Source organism: Electrona antarctica, assembly GCF_951216825.1.
Source record: "Electrona antarctica genome assembly, chromosome: 18".
In the NCBI taxonomy this organism is placed as follows: Eukaryota; Metazoa; Chordata; class Actinopteri; order Myctophiformes; family Myctophidae; genus Electrona; species Electrona antarctica.
In genome coordinates, this window is record NC_136799.1 from 8,524,009 (window position 1) to 8,549,588 (window position 25,580).

The 25,580-nt window shown below is 44.2% G+C and overlaps 2 protein-coding genes across 5 annotated transcripts in view; both read left to right on the plus strand.

The window, feature by feature from the left end:
* The first annotated feature begins 466 nt into the window (after positions 1-466).
* Positions 467-20,612, plus strand: srrm1 (serine/arginine repetitive matrix 1). 4 transcript variants are annotated; one of them, XM_079528491.1, is made up of 17 exons: positions 467-588; positions 2,206-2,295; positions 3,013-3,135; positions 5,828-5,998; positions 6,786-6,880; positions 7,053-7,328; positions 7,651-7,839; positions 8,376-8,498; positions 9,261-9,472; positions 10,858-10,941; positions 11,389-11,496; positions 12,247-12,397; positions 12,791-12,880; positions 13,310-13,828; positions 14,336-14,501; positions 16,176-16,349; positions 19,627-20,612. In XM_079528491.1, exons 1-17 carry the CDS (start codon positions 568-570, stop codon positions 19,735-19,737), a joined length of 2,703 nt encoding a protein of 900 aa, XP_079384617.1. In that variant the 5' UTR covers positions 467-567; the 3' UTR covers positions 19,738-20,612. The 4 variants fall into 4 exon arrangements, with proteins under 4 accessions (XP_079384617.1, XP_079384620.1, XP_079384619.1 ...); XM_079528494.1 differs by having other exon boundaries at positions 19,634-20,612; XM_079528493.1 differs by having other exon boundaries at positions 12,253-12,397.
* Positions 20,613-24,222: 3,610 nt separating this feature from the next.
* The window catches only part of clic4 (chloride intracellular channel 4), a 38,983-nt gene continuing 37,625 nt past the window's right edge, over positions 24,223-25,580 (plus strand). The window contains exon 1 of the mRNA XM_079527692.1: positions 24,223-24,795. Within this exon, the coding sequence (XP_079383818.1) occupies positions 24,727-24,795 (69 nt within the window). The 5' untranslated portion in view covers positions 24,223-24,726. The remainder of the gene's footprint in view (positions 24,796-25,580) is intronic.

Sequence of the window (25,580 nt, forward strand, 5' to 3'; positions counted from 1 at the left end):
TATGACACACATATAACTAAAAAGTATAAAAGGATTACAGTCAGAGACGTAAGGTGGCAGAATATCTTCTAATATCTTTGGCCTGAGTCAGTTGGATAGGACGGAATATCTGGCCAAGCAAATTATAGAGCTTTTCATTGGAGGTTTCCATATCCCGGTTAAGTTCGTATCGAACACCACTGTAATGGGTCCTAACTAAATAACCAGCATTAGTCGAGCTATTTTTCACTTGTAGATGTATTTTCTTATTTCTACGTAGTTTTTATTTATTATTATTATTATTATTATTTTAACAATTGTCTTTGTCCCTGGCACGAAATATTAGTATCAAACGGCAATTAGCTTGTTCTAACGGTTTCTAACGGTCTACTCTGGCGAGACCCAGAGCCCTCTCTCTCGCGTGACCACGCCATACTCACGCGAGAGATCACTACCCTATGGTGTGTCACTCTTCCATCCATGTTTAGCCGGAGCCTCCGAGCCTCGAGTCGAGACTGAAACCTCCACCCCACACACGTACTGTCTGTCTGTCTTCAACATCATCTGTAATATCCTTCTTCTACCACAATGGACGCGGGATTCTTCCGCGTAAGTAAAGCACCTTTTATAAAAACCAATTACACGATTTGTTGTCGTTACCCAGTGCATTTTGAATCGTGTTGGTTTTGTGTAAAACTTAGCAGCAGCAACAGCAGTGTGTAGCCGGTTGGTTTAATACGCGACGCCATTGATTCAAAGTGTAATCTGTCTGTAATAAACACCTCGGGGGTGGGGGTGGGGGGGACCTGATCCTGTTCCACTTCATTAGTTAGTTAATTGGTTAAGACGGTGTTATTACATACATGGACAATGTGAGCTAACGTTTGGATAATCTCGGTTATTTTGTGGCGTTTGATCATTGAATTGGGGATGATGGAAGTGCCGTTATAATAAAGACACCAGGAAGTAGACCGGGGTCCGTTTGAGCTAACTTAGCATTGAGCTAACTCGTAGCATCAAGCTAATAAACATGGCGGCCGTGTGTTTGGTTACCCACTTATTCAATTCTTAAATGTTTCAAAGACAAATGGTATAGATCTACAATCTCGATACGACGCGCTTGTAGATTGAATGCGCTTTTTAAAGCGCTGTGAAAGTGTTCGCCATGATGGGACAAAGTGGCTAAAAAAAAGGCTCACGCACACTTCGTCCTGGGCTGGCTGGCTAGCATGGCAAAGTACATGTTTATTTTACACACCGACTACTAGGCCACCACGCGAGGCTGTCTGTCGCTTGCCGACATACAAGAGAGCACCTTTTGGGCAAGGGCAAGCGACAGTACAGTACACCCCGCTATGTATGTGAATGAATGGCTCGAGTCCAATGAATTATTAAAGGCCTGGTGGTTCTTCACGGCGCAACAAATGCACGCACGAGACACTCACGAGTCAAGAAAAAAGTCAAACTTTGAAACCACCGAATATGGGTCATCATCATGCCCGCATGTTTATTGTATTCTTTTAATTATCTGAAAAGGTTGAGACATTCTGGGGTACGCCAGTCTGTGCTCATACATTTTCATATCAAGGACCCCCAACCTGATTTGTATTATTAGGCTGCAGGGCCAGCCACAGACCCCCATGAGATTTAGTTGTGTATTTTTCATTTTACAACTGTCTCTATATGGTGTGTAGAGAGAGAGAGTGTAGCCCTGTGATCAGAAAAGTAATTCTCAACCGTGGAGGGGGTCATCCCTATGTTCCCCAGGTTCTATGTTCCCTTACTTTACCTTAGTTTTAGGGTTATTGTAAGCGGGGAACAAAACAAACTTTTTTTTGTGGAGTGTGGAACATGTCTACGCTCCCCCTTAGTGCAGATATTTCTCAGGACAGCTCACCTCCTGGGAATGGGAGCGATTGGTTACTATCATGTCTTTATATCAGGTCTCAGTTTTCTGGCCTATTACATATTCCAGAACTTGTAAGTGTAAGATATCAATAGTTAACAAGAGCCGATGATGAGCTAACGAATCATCGCCTAAACGGCTCAGCTAAGCTTAAAGAATGAATCTGGTTTTGGGCCCCGATATTGTATTTAGGCCTGGGAAATCTTCCTGTAGCTGACTATCCTGTGATTGCACTCATTGGCCATAATAGAAAGTGTTCTTGTACTGTACTAATTGTATGTCAAAGTAATGTCTGTTATATTTGTCGGTTTAATTTAAAGGGTACCAGTGCGGAACAAGACAACCGCTTCAGCAACAAACATAAGAAGTTACTGAAGCAGCTGAAATTTGCAGAATGTCTGGACAAGAAGGTACAGTTCTGCCACTATGTTAACCACTAGGCAAATGCATCTGGTTGGTTGTGATCTGATTATGCTGTCCATCAAATGCTTCCAACTATTCAGCAATTGTGTAGATGTCGTGTTCTATAAAAAAATAAATCTAATTGGTAAATCTAGTTTGTAGTTTATTGAGATTTCGGTCATCTGTAGATGCAGTGATGTATTTTCAATGTAATGGGTCCCTGAACCCAGGGGTGGGTCCCATGGACATTTTATGAATCCCGCTTCAACGACATTAGGAGTCATATTTTGTCATTTTTACAAATTGCAGCATTTAACTCTCATTTACTCTAGTATGATATGGTTATATTCATGTATGAAATATACCGTATCTTAAAGAAATAAACACAGTTCTAAATCTGACAATTGCTGAGTTATGCAAACAGTGCAAACTTAAGTACATGCAAACATAAAGTTAATTAAATGGCACCAAATGACAGTACAGTGCTGAGTACAGTACAGCGTCCATGGGACCCCCAGAAAGGTCCACGGATGGGTCCATTATCAATAATCTGCGTTTTGGGGTGCAAAATGCACCCTATTAGCATCACTAAGATGCATTCAACCGTATCTATTAGAATGTGAAGTTCTCTTCTCACTAACAACATTTTGACAACCTAGTATGTTTGAAGTTGTGTAATTTGTGAGTGAACCCTTGCTGTTGTTGTTCCGTCTACCTTTTTCTAGGTGGACATGACCAAAGTGAACCTGGAGGTCATCAAACCGTGGATCACTAAGCGAGTGACGGAGATCCTTGGGTTCGAGGACGATGTCGTCATAGAGTTCGTATTTAACCAGCTGGAGGAGAAGGTAATGTCATTGACAAAATAACTTGTTTTGTTTTTCCACAAAACAAAGTATTATTGCAGGCTATTGCCTAAAGAGTAAGAGGGACATGAAAGGCTGTTAGAAAATAAATGACGCTTTAGTTAAAAGTCAGATTACTAAATTAAATGGGGGTGGGGTGAAAACAGCAATATAAGCCTAAAGCGGATTCATAATGACATTTGTTGTTGCTGTGATGTGACAAAGTGCCTCTTGTGCAGCAATCTTCTAATGATGATGTGATTTATGATTTAAAAGGCCTGAACCAATATGGATGTTATACCTTGCATCAGAAGTATAGCACCAACACCTAATTAGCTCTCTCCTGAGCCCAAAGTCACTGAGCCCAACTCTCCCTTCATGATGCAGTGTGTGGTTTGAGGTGAGTTATGTGGAGGGATTAATAACAATCATGACAGCTATAGACATTTGAAACAATGCCGTATCATTTTTCTTAACAGCAATTTGCAATGCAACTTTACTTCTTAATCCCCCTCAGCCCTAACTGGAATTGCCGGGGAAACAGAAAAGCAGTCTATCGTCTAGCATTATGGTATAATGTTAAGATTAATGCATAATGCTACTTGACATGTCAGTGGCAGTTGTACTTTGGATTGTTTTAGACAAAAGCCAGCCTTTTAACAACGCTTTCATGTTAAGCCTCCATATAGTGTGCATTGATGTTCTGTATGCTATCAGTGAGGACTGCAGTACAGTGTTGATTTTGACAGCAAATTTTAGTTTTAGTCATAGTCTCTTGAATAGTTTTCATTTAGTTTTAGTCACCCGGAATGTTTGAGTTAGTCTAGTTTTAGTCTACTAAATCTACAGTTGATTTAGTCGACTAAAATGTATTTTGGCGGGCCTTGATCCCGTCCTAACTCCTAATGGCTGATTTTATGCTTGCTGAAAATGGCCGATCTACAAGCTCATAACGTGTCGCAGCACGGCACGTTGTGAGCTTGTACATCTGCTATTTTCAGCATGCAACCAAGTGTAAAATGACTTCTACTGGATCTGTTGTCCACCAGTCCCTTCCTAACATTCTAGTCTAGTTAGTTTCTATTTAGTGTTCATCAGTGAAAAAAGGTAGTCGACGAACATTTTTTTGTCATAGTTTTTAGTCGGCGAAATCAACACTGCTGCAGTATGCATGCGTCATGTTGTACAGTCCTCGTCATAGAGATCTACTGTAGTCAGATAAACCTGTGCATTTAGAGCATCCCCACTTTAACCACATAAACCCTATGTTTAGTTGACTTGGGTCCCCCAGGGCGTCCACACAGGGCTCCTTCGCAGAAGATAACCCATCTACAAGCTCACATTGCGCCGCGTGGTGCTGTGAGCTTGTAGGTCTGCTATTCTTGCCACCCCAAGAACATAAATGCGAGGGGTTCGTGTGGTTAAAGTTTCACTATAACTTGGGGTTTCACACGGCAAGGAATAATTTGCCATTATCCATGCTATATATTAGGATAATTGAAAATTATAAATTGGAGTAGTATTGCTCAGAACCTTATGACAAATCTTTTTGTTTTATGATCCAATCCATGGTATATTTGTTAGGAAATCTTGGTGTTTGTGTATACTGTATAACTTGTGATCTGATTTTCATTCAGCTAGAGGCGATGAAGGTCCAAGTATACTTAAGATTCTGCTTACTATATTTTGATTCAATGTTTTGGGTAACGGGGAGGGAGTTAAAGGCTATAGTTTAAAGGGCACTGTAGCATATTGGTAAAAGTATATAATTGGTATCTCAGAATCATTCTTGTGACAGTTGTTGAAAATAAATCCCCGTTTCTTTGTACTGTGCACTCATTATTGCTTGTTCGTCTCTTGCAATTTAGATAAATGATATAACATTAAGCTCAAGGTGGTTGAGTCTCAAGCAGTAGGGAGGCGGAAGCAAGCCAAGGGAGCTCCCTGCCCGCTGGTCCCACGCTGATCTCACTGAGAAGACCCCCGGGGACTGTACTTGGCAGTGTTGGGTTTTAACGCACTCTGTACTGTGGCTCTATGTTCTTATGTCCTGAGGAGTAGTATAGACTCACTGTGGTGGAGACTTGAGAGCAAGTTGACAGAAACTCCAAAGAGTTATAAAGCCTGATTTCTTTGTATTTTTTTTAAATATAGGTGTATACGTCGTCATACGACTGTCACTTGCCGAAAATACGCTCGCAGATGGCTGTTTTCGGCAAGTGACAGTGTCGTACGACGAAGTATATATTTAGTATACATTAGCAGGGTGTTGGGGTACAATTTGTATAGACGAACGAGGGGGGTTATCACTTTAATTGTATGGCAGCTATTACATGGGAGGCACAACAGCAGTATTGCATGCAAGTGGGGTGATTTTTATTTGATAAAGACATGTCTATCCTCCAGCTAACTCGCATTCTCAGTTTCAGGAGAGTGCGTAGGATTTTTACAGAACACCCTCGTTTGATATTTTTATGATTCGGTCCTTAATTTGGACCCAGAGGATTTTGAATTTCATAGTCATTCTTTTTATGGTTAATATTATACAGCTAAGAAGGGAAGTTAAGTGGGGGTCTTTGGGGTAGGCAGTCCACTTAATGGGATGCTGCCCCCCTCGCCTACTTTTCCATCCCACGTTTCAATGGCCATATGTTTCTTCTTTTTTTCCTTTCCCCCCTTCGTGTGTGTGTTGCAGCATCCGGATAGCAAGATGATGCAGATCAACCTCACGGGATTCCTGAATGGGAAGAACGCCCGGGAGTTCATGAGGGACCTGTGGCCCCTACTGCTCAGTGCCCAAGACAACATCGCCGGCATCCCCTCTGCTTTCCTGGAGCAGAAGAAAGAAGAGATCAAGCAGAGACAGGTGAGGAACTGTGAGCTTCACACCACCAGCAGCAACGCACGGTGGTGCTCTACACGCTCTGCACGTTCTGAGAAAGCATTGTTTATGGTGCTGGGCGAACGCCGCTGTGACGCGATTTTGAGCCAGAAAAGTGCTGCCGGTGAGACAAAGCAGCAGAAATCCAGAAGTGCGCCGTGGTCTCGAATATCTATCAATCAATCAATCTTTATTTATATAGCACATTTAATATAGCAACTGCAACCCAATGTGCTTCACAGAATGTAAAGGGGAGAAACATTTATGAAATGAAAAAAAGAATATAGAAAAACATTTAATTTAACAATAGCCAAACAAAACAATGGAGTAATGATAAGACCTAGGGCAGTGCTAAATAGGTGTCTTGAGATTTCTTTACCGTAGTAACTGAAGGCTGCTTCTCCGTGCCTTCATAGGCATGGACTAGACGACGTCCAAATGAAAGTGACATGGGTGTTTCGAATGTTTAGTACACAGTAACACCCAGCAATACTCAGCAGTAGAAATTACTACTGCTGCGGGTGTGGATTCAACTTAAAAGGGAGGTTTTTTTAACCTGAATTCTATCATTCTAGTATTGTGAGGACAAGTGAATATCTGAAATTTAGAAAAAATTGAATTTATTTAACCAAGAGACAAGAGCCTTATTGAGATGACACTTGACCTGCCAAGATAGGCATTAGTGTCTCCCAGACAACATGCGCCATCAAATACAATTGTCGTCATAGAATAAGTTAATCCATTAACTACTGCTGTGTCTTATCTTTGGCAGATTGAACAGGAGAAGCTTGCTTCTCTGAAGAAGATTGATGTAAAGAAGGACGAAAGCAGAGAGAGAGCTCAGTCCAAGAGCCCCAGGAGATATATGTATGTAATGTGTATCATGCAAACACCATATTTATTATATGTATGTAATGTGTATCATGCAAACACCATATTTATTATATGTATGTAATGTGTATCATGCAAACACCATATTTCTATATCATTCATCATACAAACACGATAATTCCATATCATTTGTGTCTTTTCTGCCTAGACGTAAGTCGCGGACACCGTCACCACGCCGACGGTCGCCCGTGAAGCGAGACCGGAAGCACAGTCCCTCGCGCTCCCCGCCGCGACCCAAACCCAGTCCAAGTCCCAGGTCCAGTTCACCCCCACCTGCGTTGATGCAGCTCCCCCCAAAGCCAGATGAGCCGCAGCCACAGGCTCAACCTCTGCTGCCTCTGCCTGCGCCTGAGCCCCAGCCTGAGCCTGACACGTCGGAAAGCATCGTGCCTGAGCCCGTCATCCAAGAAGCCTCCTCCACCAGGTTGGCACTATACCCTCCTCTCTCTGGCATTCTTGACCACTTCAACCCTAGTATGCATATTCTGGGCCAAAACATTTGGCGAAAGTAGCAGATCCTATCATCTATAGATAGAGCTTATAGATTCTATAAGCTCACAACAAATGAATAATGTGAAAATGTTCCCTGTGGTCTGCACTCTGTACAGTGATGTGGTCGTGGAGGTGGTAAAGGTGTTTTATACATGTTCCCTGTGGTGTGCAGTGATGTGGTCGTGGAGGTGGTGAAGGTGTTCTATAAATGTTCCCTGTGAAGGTGTTTTATACATGTTCCCTGTGGTGTGCAGTGATGTGGTCGTGGAGGTGGTGAAGGCAGACTCTGTGACGGAGGTGAAGGAGCCGTCGGTTGAAAAGCCCGTTAAGAAGGAGGAGCCGAGACCCAAGTCCCGCGAGAAGGACGGCAAGCGGGATCGGCCCCGCCATCGCTCCCGCTCACGATCCCACTCCCGCACCCGCAGAAGACGCTCTCGGTCCAGGTAGGGCTGTCCTTTGCTGCAATAAACCTCTCACGGATTACTGTGTGTGTTTTGTGTAGAGTCCGACTGATATAATAGCCGGTATTGGCAATAGAGGGTATGCGTGTGACATCATCATCAAACCCGGAAGTTATGCAAAAACCCCTACTGAGTGGCAAAAAACTACTTTCTGGCCTTGATAGTCCATACATCCAAACAGAAAAGTCCAATCTGATTGCATTAAACAATGTTAAACTCACTTTGCCTGTTGCTTTGCCACTCGATGTGCCATTCACTTTAAGCATGCGCATACCCTCTATTATGCAGCCAATATGTCCTGGTTTTTTATTTTGGACTGGGCATAGGTGAAACATACTTTTCCCAATTTAGTTTTTACTTGAATAGAGCTTAGGTGGTCAAATGAAATTTTGTTATTTGTGCAGAACAAGTTATTTGTCTTTATTTTTATTCGTTTTCTTATGAGTTAAAATGTAGAAGTAGAAACTTAAAGATCTGCAATTTCAGTCAAAATACCCTCTATATTCCTCTCTTCCCAGATCGTACTCCCCACGCAGACGACCGAGCCCCCGGAGGAGGATGTCCCCTCGCCGTAGGAGCCCCCCGAGGCGCGGCCCTCCAGGCTCTAGACACAGACACAGACGCTCCCCTGTCCCTCGCAGGTCAGTGTGTTCACGGTTCACACAGCCCTCCTCTGAGACCTTGACTTGACTTACTTTGACTTATTCATGTAGGCTCCTAGGTGGAGCATAGGGCCGCAATCACACCCCGCCATCGGACTCTGTTTTGAGCAGTTTTCTTCAGCTGGGCCCACGATAATCCTGATGGAGTTTTGGTTGGTTTTCTCCTCTGAGACCAGACATCTGTAAATAAAACATCTACTGATGCATAAATGTGGACACATCATCATCATGACCTGGAGTCACTGGGTGTTTCTGCTCTTGCAACAGACACCCTCCTCCATGGTGACCCAACCGAGGCTGATCAGTGTCCAAGGGCTTAAGCCCAAACCACACCAATGGTCCCAAACGGTTGTGGCTAGACGCATGTAGATGCATGTAGTTTCAAGCAACCACAGCGCCTTTGAATTGAATCACTTGCGTCGACATGCGCCACCATGCGCGGATGTGCAACAGGACCTATCACACCGCTGCCAGGCCAAGACTAAAATCTCATTAGTGTGGACCATTTATATGAAGATGGGTTGAAAATGACGAAGGGGTCCTTTAAGCTCATGCATGAGTCTGTTAGTCACGTTATATCCAGTGTTGCATCTCATATTTGTCGGACTCAGTAGCACCTCCGAGTTAAAGTCTTTGGTCATGCAAATTGCATAACAATTGATGTAAATGTACGAGCTCTTCAGATGGAACATGTAGATTTGTAGAACCTTTTAACTAAAGAATGCTCTTTGTGACCTCCAGGAGGCGCTCTCGCTCTGCCTCGTCCACGGGAAGCAGCTCCTCCCCCTCTCGTTCGCCCAAGAAGGCCGTGAAGAGGACGTCGGTGACTCCGCCCAGGAAGCCGGCGCGCCACCCCGACACGTCCATCAGCCCACTGGCGAAGGCCCGGCGTTCAGCCAGCCCTCCCAGGGCCAGGAAGGCAAGAGGCTCCGCCTCCCCGTCCAGGTCGTCTGGTACGTCACCCATTTACACCTAAGGCCGCTTCTTGCAAATGTCTTCTAAATCCTAAGAGTTTTCTAGAAAAAATACCTAAGTATTTGGCCGCTGACCCCACATCTAAAAATATTTAGTTTCAGGGACCCCCAGAAGCAAAGATTTGAGTTAAAAATTGTCTGTCAAATTATGTCAGAAATACAAAATGCCTAATAAAAACAGTGGGGATATATATATATATATATATATATATATATATATATATATATATATATACTATTCAAAAATAGATATACAAGCGCATGTGAAAAAAATAGAATTGCAGATATGCTGATAAGACTAGCTCGGTTCACTAGGTTTAGTACAAGCAAGAGCCTTGATGTCATGTCCTCAACTCTGTGACCTGGCAATTAGGACATTCATTATCTCGGTTCCCTTGATATTTTAATTGCCAGGCAGAAAATGTGCAGACCTTTTCTAGAACCACGGCAGGAAACTCTAGTCTACAGGCTGTTAGGTCCGTTCCGCCCCCAAACAATTATACCAGGCGGCACTACAATCTAAAAGTAGATCATCGATCAAAATGAGCAAGAATCCGTGACCTTAAAATCGAGTCAAGTTGAGTCACCAAGAGCTTGAAAGTCAGCTGCTGTTTTATGTGAAGCGTGACGTTGCAATTCTGCGACTGCAGAGTCACGACATGGCAGAATGGTACTTTCCCCTAACTTGTGAAAACTACTAGGGTTAGAGTTGTGCGTTTTGAGTTCGACTGATTTATCAACGTCAACGACGACGATCAAAAATCTAATCGTGACATTAAAATTGGAATTCAAATCGAATTGTGGATTTGGAGAATCGTGACACCCCTAAGGTTTTTTTTTTTCAGTACAAAAACACCAGACTAAACGTTCCTGTTTAGGAGTACACTGCTCATAACTGATTTGTTCTGTGAATGAATTGGGTAGAAAAGTATTGTGAAATCCCAGAAAATGAAGACATGGAATGCCCCTCCCAAATCCTTACCCTAGTCTTGACCAAACCAAACTCTAAACCCGTTTAGACTCAAAAATGTCTAAACCTGAATAAAATGGCTGGATAAATGAAACCACACCAACAATTTGATTGGTGTTCTTCTGTATCTACATTTAAAGGGATCTAGCACTACACTCTGCTAGCTTAGCCACTGATGAGGGTTTGGTTTGCGTGGGAAAAACAGCCGCGATAGGTTACAAAAAAACACCTGCGATTACTAGTTGTGGTCATGTTTGTGATAATGCTTATAGGGAAAACGCTGAAACACACATTGTTCCTTAGCTCAAAGATGTATATGGATGTCAGCTTATAACTTATACATAATTATTAGTTATTTATGTTATTTTAAAGGTCGCACTGACTTGTTTTTCAGGCCCAATGCAAAAACCAAGAGGGAGGAATGATTCTCCACCTGTTGCAGCAAAACCCAGACTGACATCTGATGGGTCTGAGTCAGGTGAGCGTCAGTCAGGCTGTGTGTGTGTGTGCTTCAAAAACACTTATCATGGATTTAACCCATTTAGGCCTGACCTCAAAATTAAAAAAGAAATCATCTAAATCCTCCAGTTTTCTGAAATAAATATTTTCACGATTTTTCAAAAATAGCAGACCTACAGTGGCGCGCTACGAGCTTGTAGATCTGCTATTTTTCAATAGCAGATGGCCCATTTTGGGCGGGAACCAAAAGGGGTTCCCGCCCAAACTGGGTTAAGGTTCTATTTCAGTCGTTTGGATTCCATAGAAGACATGCCATGCCGTCTTCTAAGGAATCCGTATGACTGAAATCGGTCACGGAGCAAAGCTAGGCGCTGAAAATAGGCTATATCTAAACTATCTAGATTGTGTACTGTATTTCCATGTGGTTTCCTGGGCACTGACCAGAGACTTGTGCTTTCCATTTCAGAGGAGGATAAAAACGACAAAGGGGAAGGGGAAGGGGCAACGGCAGAAACGGCAGATTCTGTGCAGCAGCGACGCAGCTATCGCAAACAGAACCGTCAGACATCTTCAGGTTGGAAGCATTTTGATCTTTGTGCTCTATTCTAAAATTTCTATTTTCTCTTCCCCCCCCCCCCCCCCCTTTCTTTCTTTCTCATATCTCTCCATCTCCTTTCTCTGCCCATCCTAGGCTAGATTAATTGTGTGTGTGTGTGTGTGTGTGTGTGTGTGTGTGTGTGTGTGTGTGTGTGTGTGTGTGTGTGTGTGTGTGTGTGTGTGTGTGTGTGTGTGTGTGTGTGTGTGTGTGTGTGTGTGTGTGTGTGTGTGTGTGTGTGTGTGTGTGTGTGTGTGTGTGTGTGTGTGTGTGTGTGTCCTCTGTTATGCATTTCTGTTATGTTTTTATCACTGATGTTTTTGGTGTGTGTGTGTGGGGCTGCAGCAGGGGTGAAAGCCCAAGCCAAATAAAGTTTACCGTGACCTTGACCTCCCTCAGAGTCTTAGTTGTCCATCACAGTTGTCATCTTGAACCCATCCTTCTCCCTGACATTTGACACCGTGATGTTTTTCTTTGCTCTAAAGCCCTAACCACACCAGACGGTCGCCATGCAACTCCTTGCAACATGCGACTACGTGCAACTAGGGATGTCCTGATTGCATTGGTGTGGTTTGTTTTGTTGCAAGGAGTTGCAGCGGTGTGGTTTGTGCCAATAGTCAGTGGTTCTGAACCAGTGGTCCTGGGGCCACCAGTGGTCCTTGAGGTGGTCCCCAACTGAATCAGAGTTGGTAACCAAATGGACCCTTATTTGGATCTTTTATCTGTCAGATACAGGCTCTTCCTCCTCGTCGGAGGACGAGGCACCGAAGAGGCCGGCGGGAGCGCCGGGAGCCGCCAGGAACGGCGAGGTTCGAAGGAGGCGGAGCCACACACCCTCACCGCGGAGGAGACACAGAGACGCCCGAGACGCCTCGCCACGGTCAGAAACGCACACACGCACAGCATGCCACTCCCACTCTCTTGCACTTTTTTTGCCAGGGAATTCTTCAAAATAAAGCCACTAGAGTGCCAGCAGATATGGCAAATTTTACTCTGAAAATCACGCATCTGGTCAAAACCATGGAGAGTTCCCTAGATTAGGAGATACGAGCCATTCTTTTAGAGCCGCAAACAAGTTAGTGAACGGCCGTGTGCATGCGCAATTTGATTAGAAAGGACGTGTTGTATACACGGCCAAGGCCTAATTAGTGTTAAGACCGCTGGGCTGAACAGCAGTCCAAGACAATCACATGTAAAGATGTGTTGTGTGTTTGTGCCATCTAATAATGTGTCTCTCTCTCTCCTCTCTGTTACTCTCGCTCTCTCTCTGCAGGAAGAGACGCTCTCCCTCTCCTGGAGCACGGCGTCGTCGCTCCACCTCCCCCCCACGCCGCCGTAGATCACCCTCTCCACCTAGACGCAGGTACAGGCCATGCCCCTTCGTGATTTCGACAGCAAAATTTTGATTTAGTTTTTTTTTGCCATCTGCGATGTTTGGGTTTTAGTCTAGTTTGTCAACTTTCTTTTGGCCGGCCTTGATGGCGTCATAATGCCTGATCTATACACTTGGTTGCATGCTGAAAATAGAAGATCTACAAGCTCACTACACGTCGCGATACCTTCTCTTTTAGTTCTACTGGATCTACTTCTCCACTAGTCCCTCCCTAACATGTTTTTATTTGTTGATGATGTCTATATATTTAGTCGTCATAGCTTTGTATTTCGTTTTTGTTTAGTTTTCGTCAGTGAAAAAAGGTATTCTGTGAACATTTTTCATCTTAGTTTGTCGATGAAACAACACTGGCTGTCCGTCCATGTTGCAGTTCTCTGAGTGTCCTCCTGTCCTCCCCAGGTCTCCGTCCCCACCTGCCCGCAGACGCTCTCCGTCCCCCAGGCGCTATTCTCCCCCCATCCAGCGCCGCTACAGCCCCTCCCCTCTGCCTCCTCCCAAGAGGAAGCTGTCCAACTCGCCCACCAAGCAGCAGCAGCAGCGCGGCGGCTCTCCGCAGGCCAAGCGGCGCCCTTCCCGGTCCCCCAACAAGCGCAGGAGTTCTCCCCCTCCTCCGAAGAGACGCACGCCTCCCTCGTCAACCTCTCCTCCCCCCAGGCACAGGAGGAGCCCCATGTTGCCTTCTAACCGTCCCGGCGGCAGGGACGCGCGCTCCCCCCTGGCGGCCGCCAACCGCCCCCTCTCCCCGTCCCCTGCCATCCGCGGTCGCAGCAACAACGCCCGGGGCTCCGTCAGCCCTCAGGGTCGCTTTGAGAACAGCGGCTCGTCTCCATCCAACCAGAGGAGGCAGCAGTCTCCTTCCCACCACGGGAGCAGACCCATCCGCAGGGTTTCCAGGACTCCTGAGCCACGCAAGCAGAGGTAGGTGGTGGTAGGGCTGACGTTTTACACTGGGCTTCTAAAAGGAATGACTTATTATTATTTGAACTCATTGACTCCGGCGCTGCAACTTCCCTGCCGCCGGATACAGCGGAGAAATGAACAGCAAGCTAAATCGCCTAAAAATAATCTGGCTACTATCAGACGCATTCATAATATTGTATCCGCGAGGTAGCAACGATTTAGTAATGAGCTCCTAACATCGACATTCTGTTGAAACCCCTCAATCTGAGCCGCAATCCGAGAAAAAAAAGTGTTCTAAGATCGCGCTTGTGATCACGGCGGATGGCCGGGGGAATCAATTCATTGACGGACCACAGCGGAACCGAGCATTCATTTAAAAAAAACGCGTTCCTGGCGCTCTGGGCTTTCAATGAAAAACATGTAAAACACGTACTTTGCGCTGAATGAGTTCATCAACGCCTCATTCTCGTTTCGTCAAAGCAAATGTTTCATTTCTTTTTATTAACTCTTCCTTCTGTTCCCCAGAGTGTCTCCGAGCCCCCAGCCTATGAGGAGAGCCCTGTCCAGGTCCGTTTCCCCTCCACCTCCAGCAGCACAGAAACGCCCTGCCTCCACCTCGCCTGCCCGCTCAGCCAGTGGGTCTCCTCCCCCGGCCAAGAAGGCCAGCAGTGGCTCCAGAAGCCCAAGCAAGGTGGGTCCGCTATCGGAATACACATGTTGCTTTATTGAGCACAAGTTGTTCTACGTTTGTCATGCTTGGAATGTACACAAAGCCGCCTTCCACCCACTTTTTACTTTGTGCCCACGATTCTCCCTCCAAACCACATGCATTGCTGTGGTTTTAACCAATTCTGGGCGGGAACCCCTTTTGGTGTTAGCATTATGTTATGCTTTAGCTATTGAACAATAGCAGATCTACAAGCTCATAGCGTGCCACCGAGTGGCGCGCTACGAGCTTGTAGGTCTGCTATTTTTGAAAAATCGAAGAACGACTGACATAGAAACATAGCTTTTTCAGAAAACTGTCAGGATGTATCAGATTTTTAGAATCTGATCTCAGGTCAAAATGGGTTAAATCACACGTCACACCTTTACGATGAAGGCGATGTGAAGAGCATAGTGTGGAGGTTTTAGATTACTCTCCACCTTAACCCATTTTGACCTGAGATCAGATTCTAAAAATGTCTTCTACATCCTGACAGTTTTCTGAAAAAGCTATGTTTCTATGTCAGTCGTTCTTCGATTTTTCAAAAATAGCAGACCTACAAGCTCGTAGCGCGCCACTCGGTGGCGCGCTACGAGCTTGTAGATCTGCTATTTTTCAATAGCTAAATTATAACGTAATGTTTAAAACACCAAAAGGGGTTCCCGCCCAAAATGGGTTAAACTATAAAAATCAATCTAACCCAAAACGACACAGTATGACCGTCTCTCCGGATGTTTGGATCAGAAGGGATATTTATCCCATGTTTTAGCCAAGTTTCGTTTCAAAAGGAGCTTAGAATAGTGAACCTTTCACACTCCAAATGCACTTATTGGTCAAAAATGATCTACTGCGTCTCTGGATTGGATTTGTTGCGCTACAGGTTGGCCCTGGAAAACACGAAACAGCTGAGAAATGCTACAAATACTGGAGAGGGGGTCTCTTGCACTGCAGCACTCATTCTAATAATACATTGTGTGAAACGTCTCCGCTCCCTCCATTGGCTCCCGGTCGCTGCCCGCACAGAGTACAAAACTCTGATGCTGACATTCAAAGCAACCAAAGGTGGATGGCACCGCCATATCTTGCAAGTCTGATCGCACGCTACAAACCCTCCCGTGCGCTCGGATCAGCCGACGCAGGGAAGCTGGAAGTAGCACTTGCCCTAGCCTAGCCTCAACCTCCTACAGGCGTATGCATAGGCTCAACTTATGTAACTTAAATAGCACTTTTATGTAGACATGGCACTCTATAGTGTATAGTTTTCCTTAGATAGATATTCCACTGTTAGGTTCTTAAGCTTACGTAGTTCTTACGTAGCTTACGTAGTTCTTAAGCTTACATGATGACTATTTTTGAGTGGTGCAACCACTTCTATAGACAGCTATGTGTGTGTGTGTGTCCCTGGGTCCGAGCACGGAAATAGCGTTATAGCGTTTGTTCACCACCAAGTGTCACTGCTGCACAGCCTAACACACACAGACACACACACAGGCCAGGGAGACGGGTTAGTACAGTACAGTACAGCACAAGCACAGTACAGCACCACTCACTTCAGACGGGTCTGATTGTTTATGTTTTGATGTATTACCATGTTTTTTGTTCTTGCTTACTGTGAATCTGGATTATTGTAATGCCTAAATTGTAAATCTGCCATTACAGAACTCAGATGCTGAGGCCGGAGGGAAGAAGAAGAAGAAGAAGAAGGAAAAGAAACACAAGAAAGAGAAGAAGCACAAGAAGCACAAGAAGCATAAGAAGGAGAAGGCTGGCAGCGTGGGAGCCGGAGACGCTCCGGACAACCAGGGGGCCAACGAGGACGCAGAGTCGAAAAAGGTGATGGCAATTCCATCGAATTCAAGTCCAATCACACATACTCTCCATGACATGTCCAACGCATACCACAGTCCTAAAGATTAGTTTTCCTCACCCTTTATTTCAGTATGATTAGATTCTTAGATCTTGCATTGCCAGACGATCGGAGATCTCTGCTTACGGAGACGCCTGGTGACATCTATTCAATATCGTTGCTAAAACTGGAAAAAACAATTTACGACATTTAAAAAAAAAATATATATATATATATACCCAGATCCAGTGCAACATATTTGGGGCGGTCCTTCATATTGGGACGGTGTTAACCCATTTTGGGCGGGAAACCCTTTTGGTGTTAGCATTATGTCATGCTTTAGCTATTGAAAAATACCAGATCTACAAGCTCGTAGCGCGCCACCGAGTGGCGCGCTACGAGCTTGTAGGTCTGCTATTTTTTTGAAAAATCGAAGAACGACTGACATAGAAACACAGCTTTTTCAGAAAACTGTCAGGATGTAGAAGACATTTTTGGAATCTGATCACAGGCCAGAATGGGTTAATGATAGGTTTCCAATGCATGGGCCTGGGTTTGTTTGCGACCATTCTCGCCTCTGTTCTAACGGCTACATTGAATTTAGATCAGGGGTGGGCAACTTTGACGATGGAGAGGGCCACTATATTTCCACACTCACTCCCTAGGGCCATATATTACTGTCGTAGCAAAAATAGCCGATCTACAAGTTCAAAACGCGTCGCGCTGCAACGCGTTTTGAACTTGTAGATCGGCTATTTTTGCTATATTCAAATTGAAATCCTGAATTTTTGCTATTTTTGAATTGGAATCCTGAAAATTAACATTTTTATGTAATTTCAAATGCCTTTAATTATACTTGCGTTGAGCATTGAGCTACTAATTTAGACTAAGTAAATAAAGCGGGTCATGTTTGCATGTTGTGGAATTGTAAACAGCTGAAACCAATATTATCTCAGTATTCTGACATTAACCTGAGGGCCACATTAAGTGAAGGTGGGGGCCGCATGTGGCCCCCGGGGCCGCCAGTTGCCCACCCCTGATTTAGATCATGAAACCAGACGTCATCAATCGTCTGGCTATGTTGAGAGACTAGCTCGAAAAGGGTATTCCAACATGGTGAACTTTATGTTGAGAGACTAGCTTGAAAAGGGTATTCCAACATGGTGAACTTTATATCACCCTTATTTCTTTTCAAAGTTTCCTTAAAGGTGTAGTGAAATGAAAAATACGTTTTTCACACTTTTAGACCATATCCGTGGTCATCATATGGGCATACCTAACAATGGATGCCAAAGAAATGGGAAAATTCTCATTTTTGTGGGTTTTTATATCAAAAGAATATTTTGTATTACTTCCTGAAAACGAAAACGTGCTGCGTGATGACGTGTCGAGGCCAACATCGATAAAAGCCAATAAAAATGAAGCTCACCAGTTTAATTCCCCATATCTCCGCATCCGTCCAGCACAGGCTGCACAGCTGCTACTGATTACAGACATCTTCCGTTTTTATTCCCATTCAAGATAACATCCAGAGAGTGTATTACTCGGTTTCAACTTAATCATCACGCTAAAAAATGTATCTGAAAACATTAGGGTAGAAATAACCCACATTAAGAGTAAACTGGTAAAGCTGGACGACTATCTGATTTGTAAACAAACTCCACACGCTGTCCTGCGTAGCATAGCTACCCGTCCCTAGCTACCGCCCCATCCCCTGAAGGGATGTGACGCTCTGATTGGTTCAGAAACTTCATAGCGGTGTTTCAACTTGAGACCGTCTGAAACTTAAAAATAAAATGTCCACCATTTCCGTTTCACTACGCCTTTAACCCATTCTGGCCTGTGATCAGATTCTAAAAATGTCTTCTACATCCTGACAGTTTTCTGAAAAAGCTATGTTTCTATGTCAGTCGTTCTTCGATTTTTCAAAAATAGCAGACCTACAAGCTCGTGGCGCGCCACTTGGTGGCACGCTATGAGCTTGTAGATCTGCTATTTTTCAATAGCTAAAGCATAACATAATGCTAACACCAAAAGGGGTTCCCGCACAAAATGGGTTATCCCATTCACATGCTTTGTTTGGAAAATGTATCCAGTGAGAAACAGTAGGCAAACATTAGAAGTTGACAAGTATGATGTGAATTTGGTAGCATTACAAAGACTAACTTTTGCTTAGGGGAAGTATTTTTTTCTAGTCCGTAAGATGCACTATTCAAAACGAATTTGCTGTGGATAATATACATTTGACAAATAAACGGTTGGAATTAAAGTTCACCTTGTTGATTTGCATTTCTCAAATTAGTTTCAAGTCTACAAGTTGATTCCTATTGTAGTGAAAATAATGGAAATCGATGGCTTCCTGCAAAGATGGCTTGTAGATCGCTATTCATCATAGAACAAAGTATTAACCGCGTAAACCCAATATACTTTGTTGACCGGGATCCCCAGGGGTCTATCATTGGCCCCCTAATTTTTCCCCTTTTAGCTGAGAATAGGCCTATCTCACAGCCCGCTTTCCACGCCCACTTCCGGTAAATAGTGGTGTCTTTAACATTAGCATTTACACGTTTTTTTCTACATGTAAAAATGTGACAGACCAATATTATTATGTAGCAAACAAGATGGTAAATCAGCTCGAACAGATAGAACAAACCTTACCTTGAGAAAACAAAAGTTGTAGACTTCTTAAATTACCTCTGTTAACATGTAGCGTCTATGGAGTGACGTCACGCTATCACCACTAACCCCGAAAGGGGGTGTATTAAGGGGGGCGGGGAAATTCTGTGAGATAGGCTTATAGCCATTCTACAAGCTCAACATTGCAACAACGTGAGCTTGTAAATCTAGTAATTCTTTTTAGTAATGCTGGCCTGTTACGACATGGCCCGAATAGGGATGCCACTGAGGGTTCGTGTGGTTAACCCATTTTGGGCGGGAACCCCTTTTGGTGTTAGCATTATGTTATGCTTTAGCTATTGAAAAATAGCAGATCTACAAGATCATAGCGCGCCACCGAGTGGCGCGCTACGAGCTTGTAGGTCTGCTATTTTTGAAAAATCGAAGAACGACTGACATAGAAACATAGCTTTTTCAGAAAACTGTCAGGATGTAGAAGACATTTTTAGAATCTGATGTCACGCCTAAATGCGTTAAAGTAGGTTTCTCTTGTGCTCGCTGCCTCAAATGTGTCACACAGCTTTCCATTTGCGCCGTCCCGCTGGCTGCCAACGAATTACGTCTAATTAGAGCCCCCCTTTCCTTAAGGAATCAGACAGTGAAGTAGACGACCGGCTCGATGACTTGGAGAAACACCTACGGGAGAAGGCACTGCGCTCCATGAGGAAGGCACAGCTGTCGCCGTCGCAGATGTCATGAAAACCAAGGGGGGGGGAGGAGGGGAGGGACACCCCCCTTCCTTCACTCACTCCCGTTCCACAATCTTCCTTTCTCTCGTTTTAAGTTTGTCGTCAACATGGTTCAGCTTTAGAATGTACAAAGTGTTGGTTCCTTGTTCTTTTTATTTCTTTGTAAGGGTTTGGTACTTCATTCTGACGGGTGGGTTTTATCAAGAGCTTGATTTTTTTTTTTTTGCCCAATGTGTAATATTACACTGTATTATGTAAACTGTAAAGAAGCTTGTGTTGTCCCTGCATATTAGATAATTTGAGGAAGGGGAAACAGTTTAAAAACGTCAAAAGATTTTGTGTTCGAGGGTGGGGGCAAGGACTTCACATCTTTAACACGAGTCGCAGTAGATTTCATGGGAGATTGATAGCATGTACAGTGATTGTCCGATGTGCATGAACCACTGTCCTAACCGGAGACGTAGGCAGGAGCTTAACATACAGTGGCATCCCGTTACCGTTGTGTTTTATCAGTGGATACAGTGTGGCGGTTCTTCCCCTTTTTCTGTATGTGCTGTTCAAATTAAAATGGTAACGGGATGTCTTCTTGACCCATATTGTATCGTAATAGAGGTGTTTTTTGGCGCTGTTTAACCTTGCTGTTATTCCTGGCTGTGTGAAGCAGTCTTTTTTTTGTTTTGGACTAAAAATGATTTGACCTAATCCTCCCTGAGAACACTTTTCTTTTCTTTTTTCTTTCTCCAAATGGGTTGATATGCAATTTTACGTCGAGGAAGAAAAACGCTGTTGTATTAAGCCAATCGTTTCTGTCGGAGTGCTATTTGAATTGTATTTAATACTCCTGGCTCTTGTCATCCTTTCAAGATTAAAAGATTTTTTTATAGGTTCTAGGATTTTTCCTTCATAATTAGTGGTGTTTATGTGTTTAGTGTTGGTACATGTAAAGCTCAGGGGAACAGGTGAATAATAATAATGAATTGCATTTTTATAGCGCTTTTCCAAGTGCTCAAAGCGCTTTACAATGGTTCATTCATACATTGGGAGGTGAAGCGGCGAACAGTCGACGCCAGCGTCCTCACTTCCCACATTCACACACCAATGGTGGCGCGCTAACACCGACCGACTCATTGGAGGCAATGTAGGGTTCAGTGTCTTGCCCAAGGACACTTCGACATGTGGACAGGAGGAGCCGGGATTCGAACCGCCGACCCAGGGATCATTGGACGACCTGCTCTACCTCCTGAGCTACAGCCGCCCACAAATATCTTAAATTCCTCTAGTTGAGCTGTAGATATGGTAGCAATGAGATCATCTGGGTCCCTGTCGTGACTCGTGACTCACTGTTGTCACATAACTTAAGTGACCTGTGCAGGTTAATTCTTAACCAGTGTGAAGTGAGGGGTGCTCTTATGGGAATTTTGTCATGACGTAATATGTCCATTTGCTCAGACACTGACGTAACATTGTCAATGGGAATTTAATGTTTGTAGGACGAAGTTTACCCTAATAGCTGGTTATAGTGCCCCTCAAAAATAGATCTACAAGTACATACTCGGAGCTTATACATGTTTTTGAGTGGTGTAAACCACTCCTACAACTGGCTTTGTTAGTTTACGTGTCTGTTCGTACCAAAAAATGAGCATGGTTGCTATGGTCACCCAGTTCACACGGGTGTGATTTCATTACGTCAGACCACAGTTGATCAGTCTATATAAGACCTTACACCACTCAGTTCACACGGGTGTGATTTTTTTTGTGAGGGGTCCTATATTCAGCTTTTAGTGAATTTAGGTAACTTCGTCCTACACAAACTTGAAATTCCATTTGACAATGAATGGAGAATTTTACGTTCTAGTGTCTTTTACATCATGATGTACGATGGTAAGAGCACCCCTCACTTCACATGGGTGTGATTTAGTTTTTGTCTTGTCCCTGTGACAAAATATATCCATATCGGGGTGCTTGGCACAAAAACGTTTTTAGAAGAACCACTGCCCTGTGGAACCCCCTCCAGAACCTCAGGGGTTCCCCTGGCCCAACTTTGAGAACCTGAACTATTCATAAACCATGTTCTCTTCCAGTTCCAGCATAGCCTTCATCTAACCTCGCGTCACCAAGCTTTCCACCTCGTAGGAAAAGGTTTAATCTACTATACTAGCTCTGGTCCATAGCTCTAATTCTTCTATGATTTACAGGGCAGAATCATAGAAGCATTAGAGCTATGGACCAGAGCTAGTATTATACTACACCATCATACTACAGCAGTGGTACTTGAGCCTAGGGGTTCCAGGTGGTCTCCAGCTAAATGATGAGCCTAGGGCAGGGGTGCCCACACTTTTTGACGAGAGCTACTTTCAAAATGACCAGCTAGGCAAGCTCTACCCACCAAATCAATTATTATACCATTGCTGAAAATAGTTTAAATATGTACCTGAGGGGGCTTCGGAATAGTAGAGTTCGTGTTACATTCTGTACAGTATAAGACAAATGCACTTGGAATGGGAAATAGAGGGGGAGAAATGTTTTTTTTTTTTTATCGTTTTTTTTCTTCAATATATTTAAATGAAATACTCTTTAGGGGCATGTCATGTGATCTACCTGCACAGCCTTTGTGATCTACTGGTAGATCGCGATCTACCTTTTGGGCACCCCTGGCCTAGGGGGTTCCGGGTGGTCTCCAGCTAAATGATGGAGAGTTGGTAATGGTAACCACATGGACCCTTATAGATCTTTAACTTTTCAGAGTGCAAAATGAAAACAAATGGACCCATTTCATTAGATTATTGTTAAACATCTGCATTACGTAATTTACAAGAAGTCTACACATACACAATTAGAGGAAGAATTGTTATTCTGATCAACATTTGCCTGTTATCAGTCCTAAATGGTACACCATCAATTCAATACAGCATGACATTGTGGACAAAATATTCTAAAATGTTGGGTCTGAGAGGCTGAATGTCATCAAATGGTGGTCCGTGTGGCTCAAATGCAGAATAAATAATGGGACCACGTTGATATGAAAAGTGTTGAAAACAACCACTGTACTACAGAATATAATACAGCTCCATCCAGCCACTAGCCAGGCATCCATCCATCCTGCCTACAGAATATAATACAGCTCCATCCAGCCACTAGCCAGGCATCCATCCATCCTGCCTACAGAATATAATACAGCTCCATCCAGCCACTAGCCAGGCATCCATCCATCCTGCCTACAGAATATAATACAGCTCCATCCATCCAGCCTACAGAATATAATACAGCTCCATCCATCCAGCCACTAGCCAGGCATCCATCCATCCTGCCTACAGAATATAATACAGCTCCATCCATCCAGCCACTAGCCAGGCATCCATCCATCCTCCCTACAGAATATAATACAGCTCCATCCAGCCACTAGCCAGGCATCCATCCATCCTGCCTACAGAATATAATACAGCTCCATCCAGCCACTAGCCAGGCATCCATCCATCCTGCCTACAGAATATAATACAGCTCCATCCATCCACTAGCCAGGCATCCATCCATCCTGCCTACAGAATATAATACAGCTCCATCCAGCCACTAGCCAGGCATCCATCCATCCTGCCTACAGAATATAATACAGCTCCATCCATCCAGCCACTAGCCAGGCATCCATCCATCCTCCCTACAGAATATAATACAGCTCCATCCAGCCACTAGCCAGGCATCCATCCATCCTGCCTACAGAATATAATACAGCTCCATCCATCCAGCCACTAGCCAGGCATCCATCCATCCTGCCTACAGAATATAATACAGCTCCACCCAGCCACTAGCCAGGCATCCATCCATCCTCCCTACAGAATATAATACAGCTCCATCCATCCAGCCACTAGCCAGGCATCCATCCATCCTGCCTACAGAATATAATACAGCTCCCTCCAGCCACTAGCCAGGCATCCATCCATCCTGCCTACAGAATATAATACAGCTCCATCCATCCACTAGCCAGGCATCCATCCATCCTGCCTACAGAATATAATACAGCTCCCTCCATCCACTAGCCAGGCATCCATCCATCCTGCCTACAGAATATAATACAGCTCCATCCAGCCACTAGCCAGGCATCCATCCATCCTGCCTACAGAATATAATACAGCTCCATCCAGCCACTAGCCAGGCATCCATCCATCCTGCCTACAGAATATAATACAGCTCCATCCATCCAGCCACTAGCCAGGCATCCATCCATCCTGCCTACAGAATATAATACAGCTCCATCCAGCCAGCCACTAGCCAGGCATCCATCCATCCTGCCTACAGAATATAATACAGCTCCATCCAGCCACTAGCCAGGCATCCATCCATCCTGCCTACAGAATATAATACAGCTCCATCCATCCAGCCACTAGCCAGGCATCCATCCATCCTCCCTACAGAATATAATACAGCTCCATCCATCCAGCCACTACCCAGGCATCCATCCATCCTGCCTACAGAATATAATACAGCTTCATCCAGCCACTAGCCAGGCATCCATCCATCCTGCCTACAAACCGTATGCTCCTCAAACCCTGCCCACATTTTAGTGTTTGCTCTCTCTCTGCCGATGACATCACAGCCTTGAATATTCCCGTTGCTTCTTCTTCCCCTCCTGCTCTAGACTAAAAGCTTTGGTTGAACAATGATTCTGTAGCTCACTGTGGAACAACAGCCTTCTGACTGCAAGCCGTTTGTGTGTTTCTGATCTGTGAGGTACAAGAAGAAGAAGAAGGACTCTACTTTGCTGTCCGCTTTCGATAGTTTTTCACCCCTCTGTCCCTTTTCATCTCGTGTGGGAATCGAGGAGAGTTTTTGCAGCTGCTGGTGGTTCGTTCCTGGAGAAAAAAATAAAACGGTTTTGAACGGTGGAGAGACAAGGAGGGGGACCATACTAAAGAAGACGGGCGTGGTAGCAAAACAAAAAGAACGGAAAAAAAGGACTGATTTTGCTGGCAAAACTTTTCAAGAAAGTGTACCCTAACATTTTAGAATGTCTCTGTCGGTGCCACAGAATGGAATACAGGCGGATAACGAGCCCGTTATCGAGCTTTTTGTCAAGGTAAGAGAAAGTCCGCACCATGGACAACTTTGATTTTCAGTTTTTTTTAGTTCATTTGTGTTTATTTCTTTTATTCGATCAAATTGACGCGAATGTGTCATGTGTGTGGTTTGCATCACAGGAGGAGACAAACAATATATCAGTATGCTACACTAAACTACACACGAGGTCGTTAATAAATAAGGCTTGGTTTTATTCAATAGTTGACTTAATTACAGCGCTGTCCTTGTATTCACCTTAAATGAACCGAATTACATTTTTATAGTTTAAATGTCCTTGAGATGTAATAATAAGTATAACCTTACGGAGTGATATGGCCATGTGGACCTTCTCTCTGCCGTGTCACTATCTCTCTAGTATCAGGGCGGATGCGCCACTTCTCCCTGCCTGCTCGTATTAAAATTAATTACCACCATAATCATAACCAGTTCACAGCTGGCCGCTGGTTTCGTTGTTGTTACAAGTGTTTGTTGTTACAATGTTGCCCTGGTAACCCCTGGTAACAGTTGATTTCTTTGATCTTCTGAGTGGGGTGGGTATAATCACGATGATACAATGTAGCGGGCGGCTCATCCCATAGATAGACAGTGTCCAGTCCACGCAACGTGGACCGACCCACTGGAGTTCCGCCCTTGATAGGATAGGAGGAGGAATAGCCTAAGATTTAGACTCGTGGATGTATTTTTTTTTATAGATTCAGAATCGATAAAATACATCTACGAGAGTCTAAGGTCCAATCATTCAACAGAAGCCATTGCTTGATCGATTGATTTATGTATTAACAG

Excerpts from the sequence above, each read along its gene's own strand:
- srrm1 (XM_079528491.1), top strand. The coding sequence starts at position 568 with ATGGACGCGGGATTCTTCCGC. Across the intron at positions 589-2,205 it reads TGGACGCGGGATTCTTCCGC|GGTACCAGTGCGGAACAAGA; the intron begins GTAAGTAAAGCA and ends TTTAATTTAAAG. Across the intron at positions 12,881-13,309 it reads CCCTCTCCACCTAGACGCAG|GTCTCCGTCCCCACCTGCCC; the intron begins GTACAGGCCATG and ends TGTCCTCCCCAG.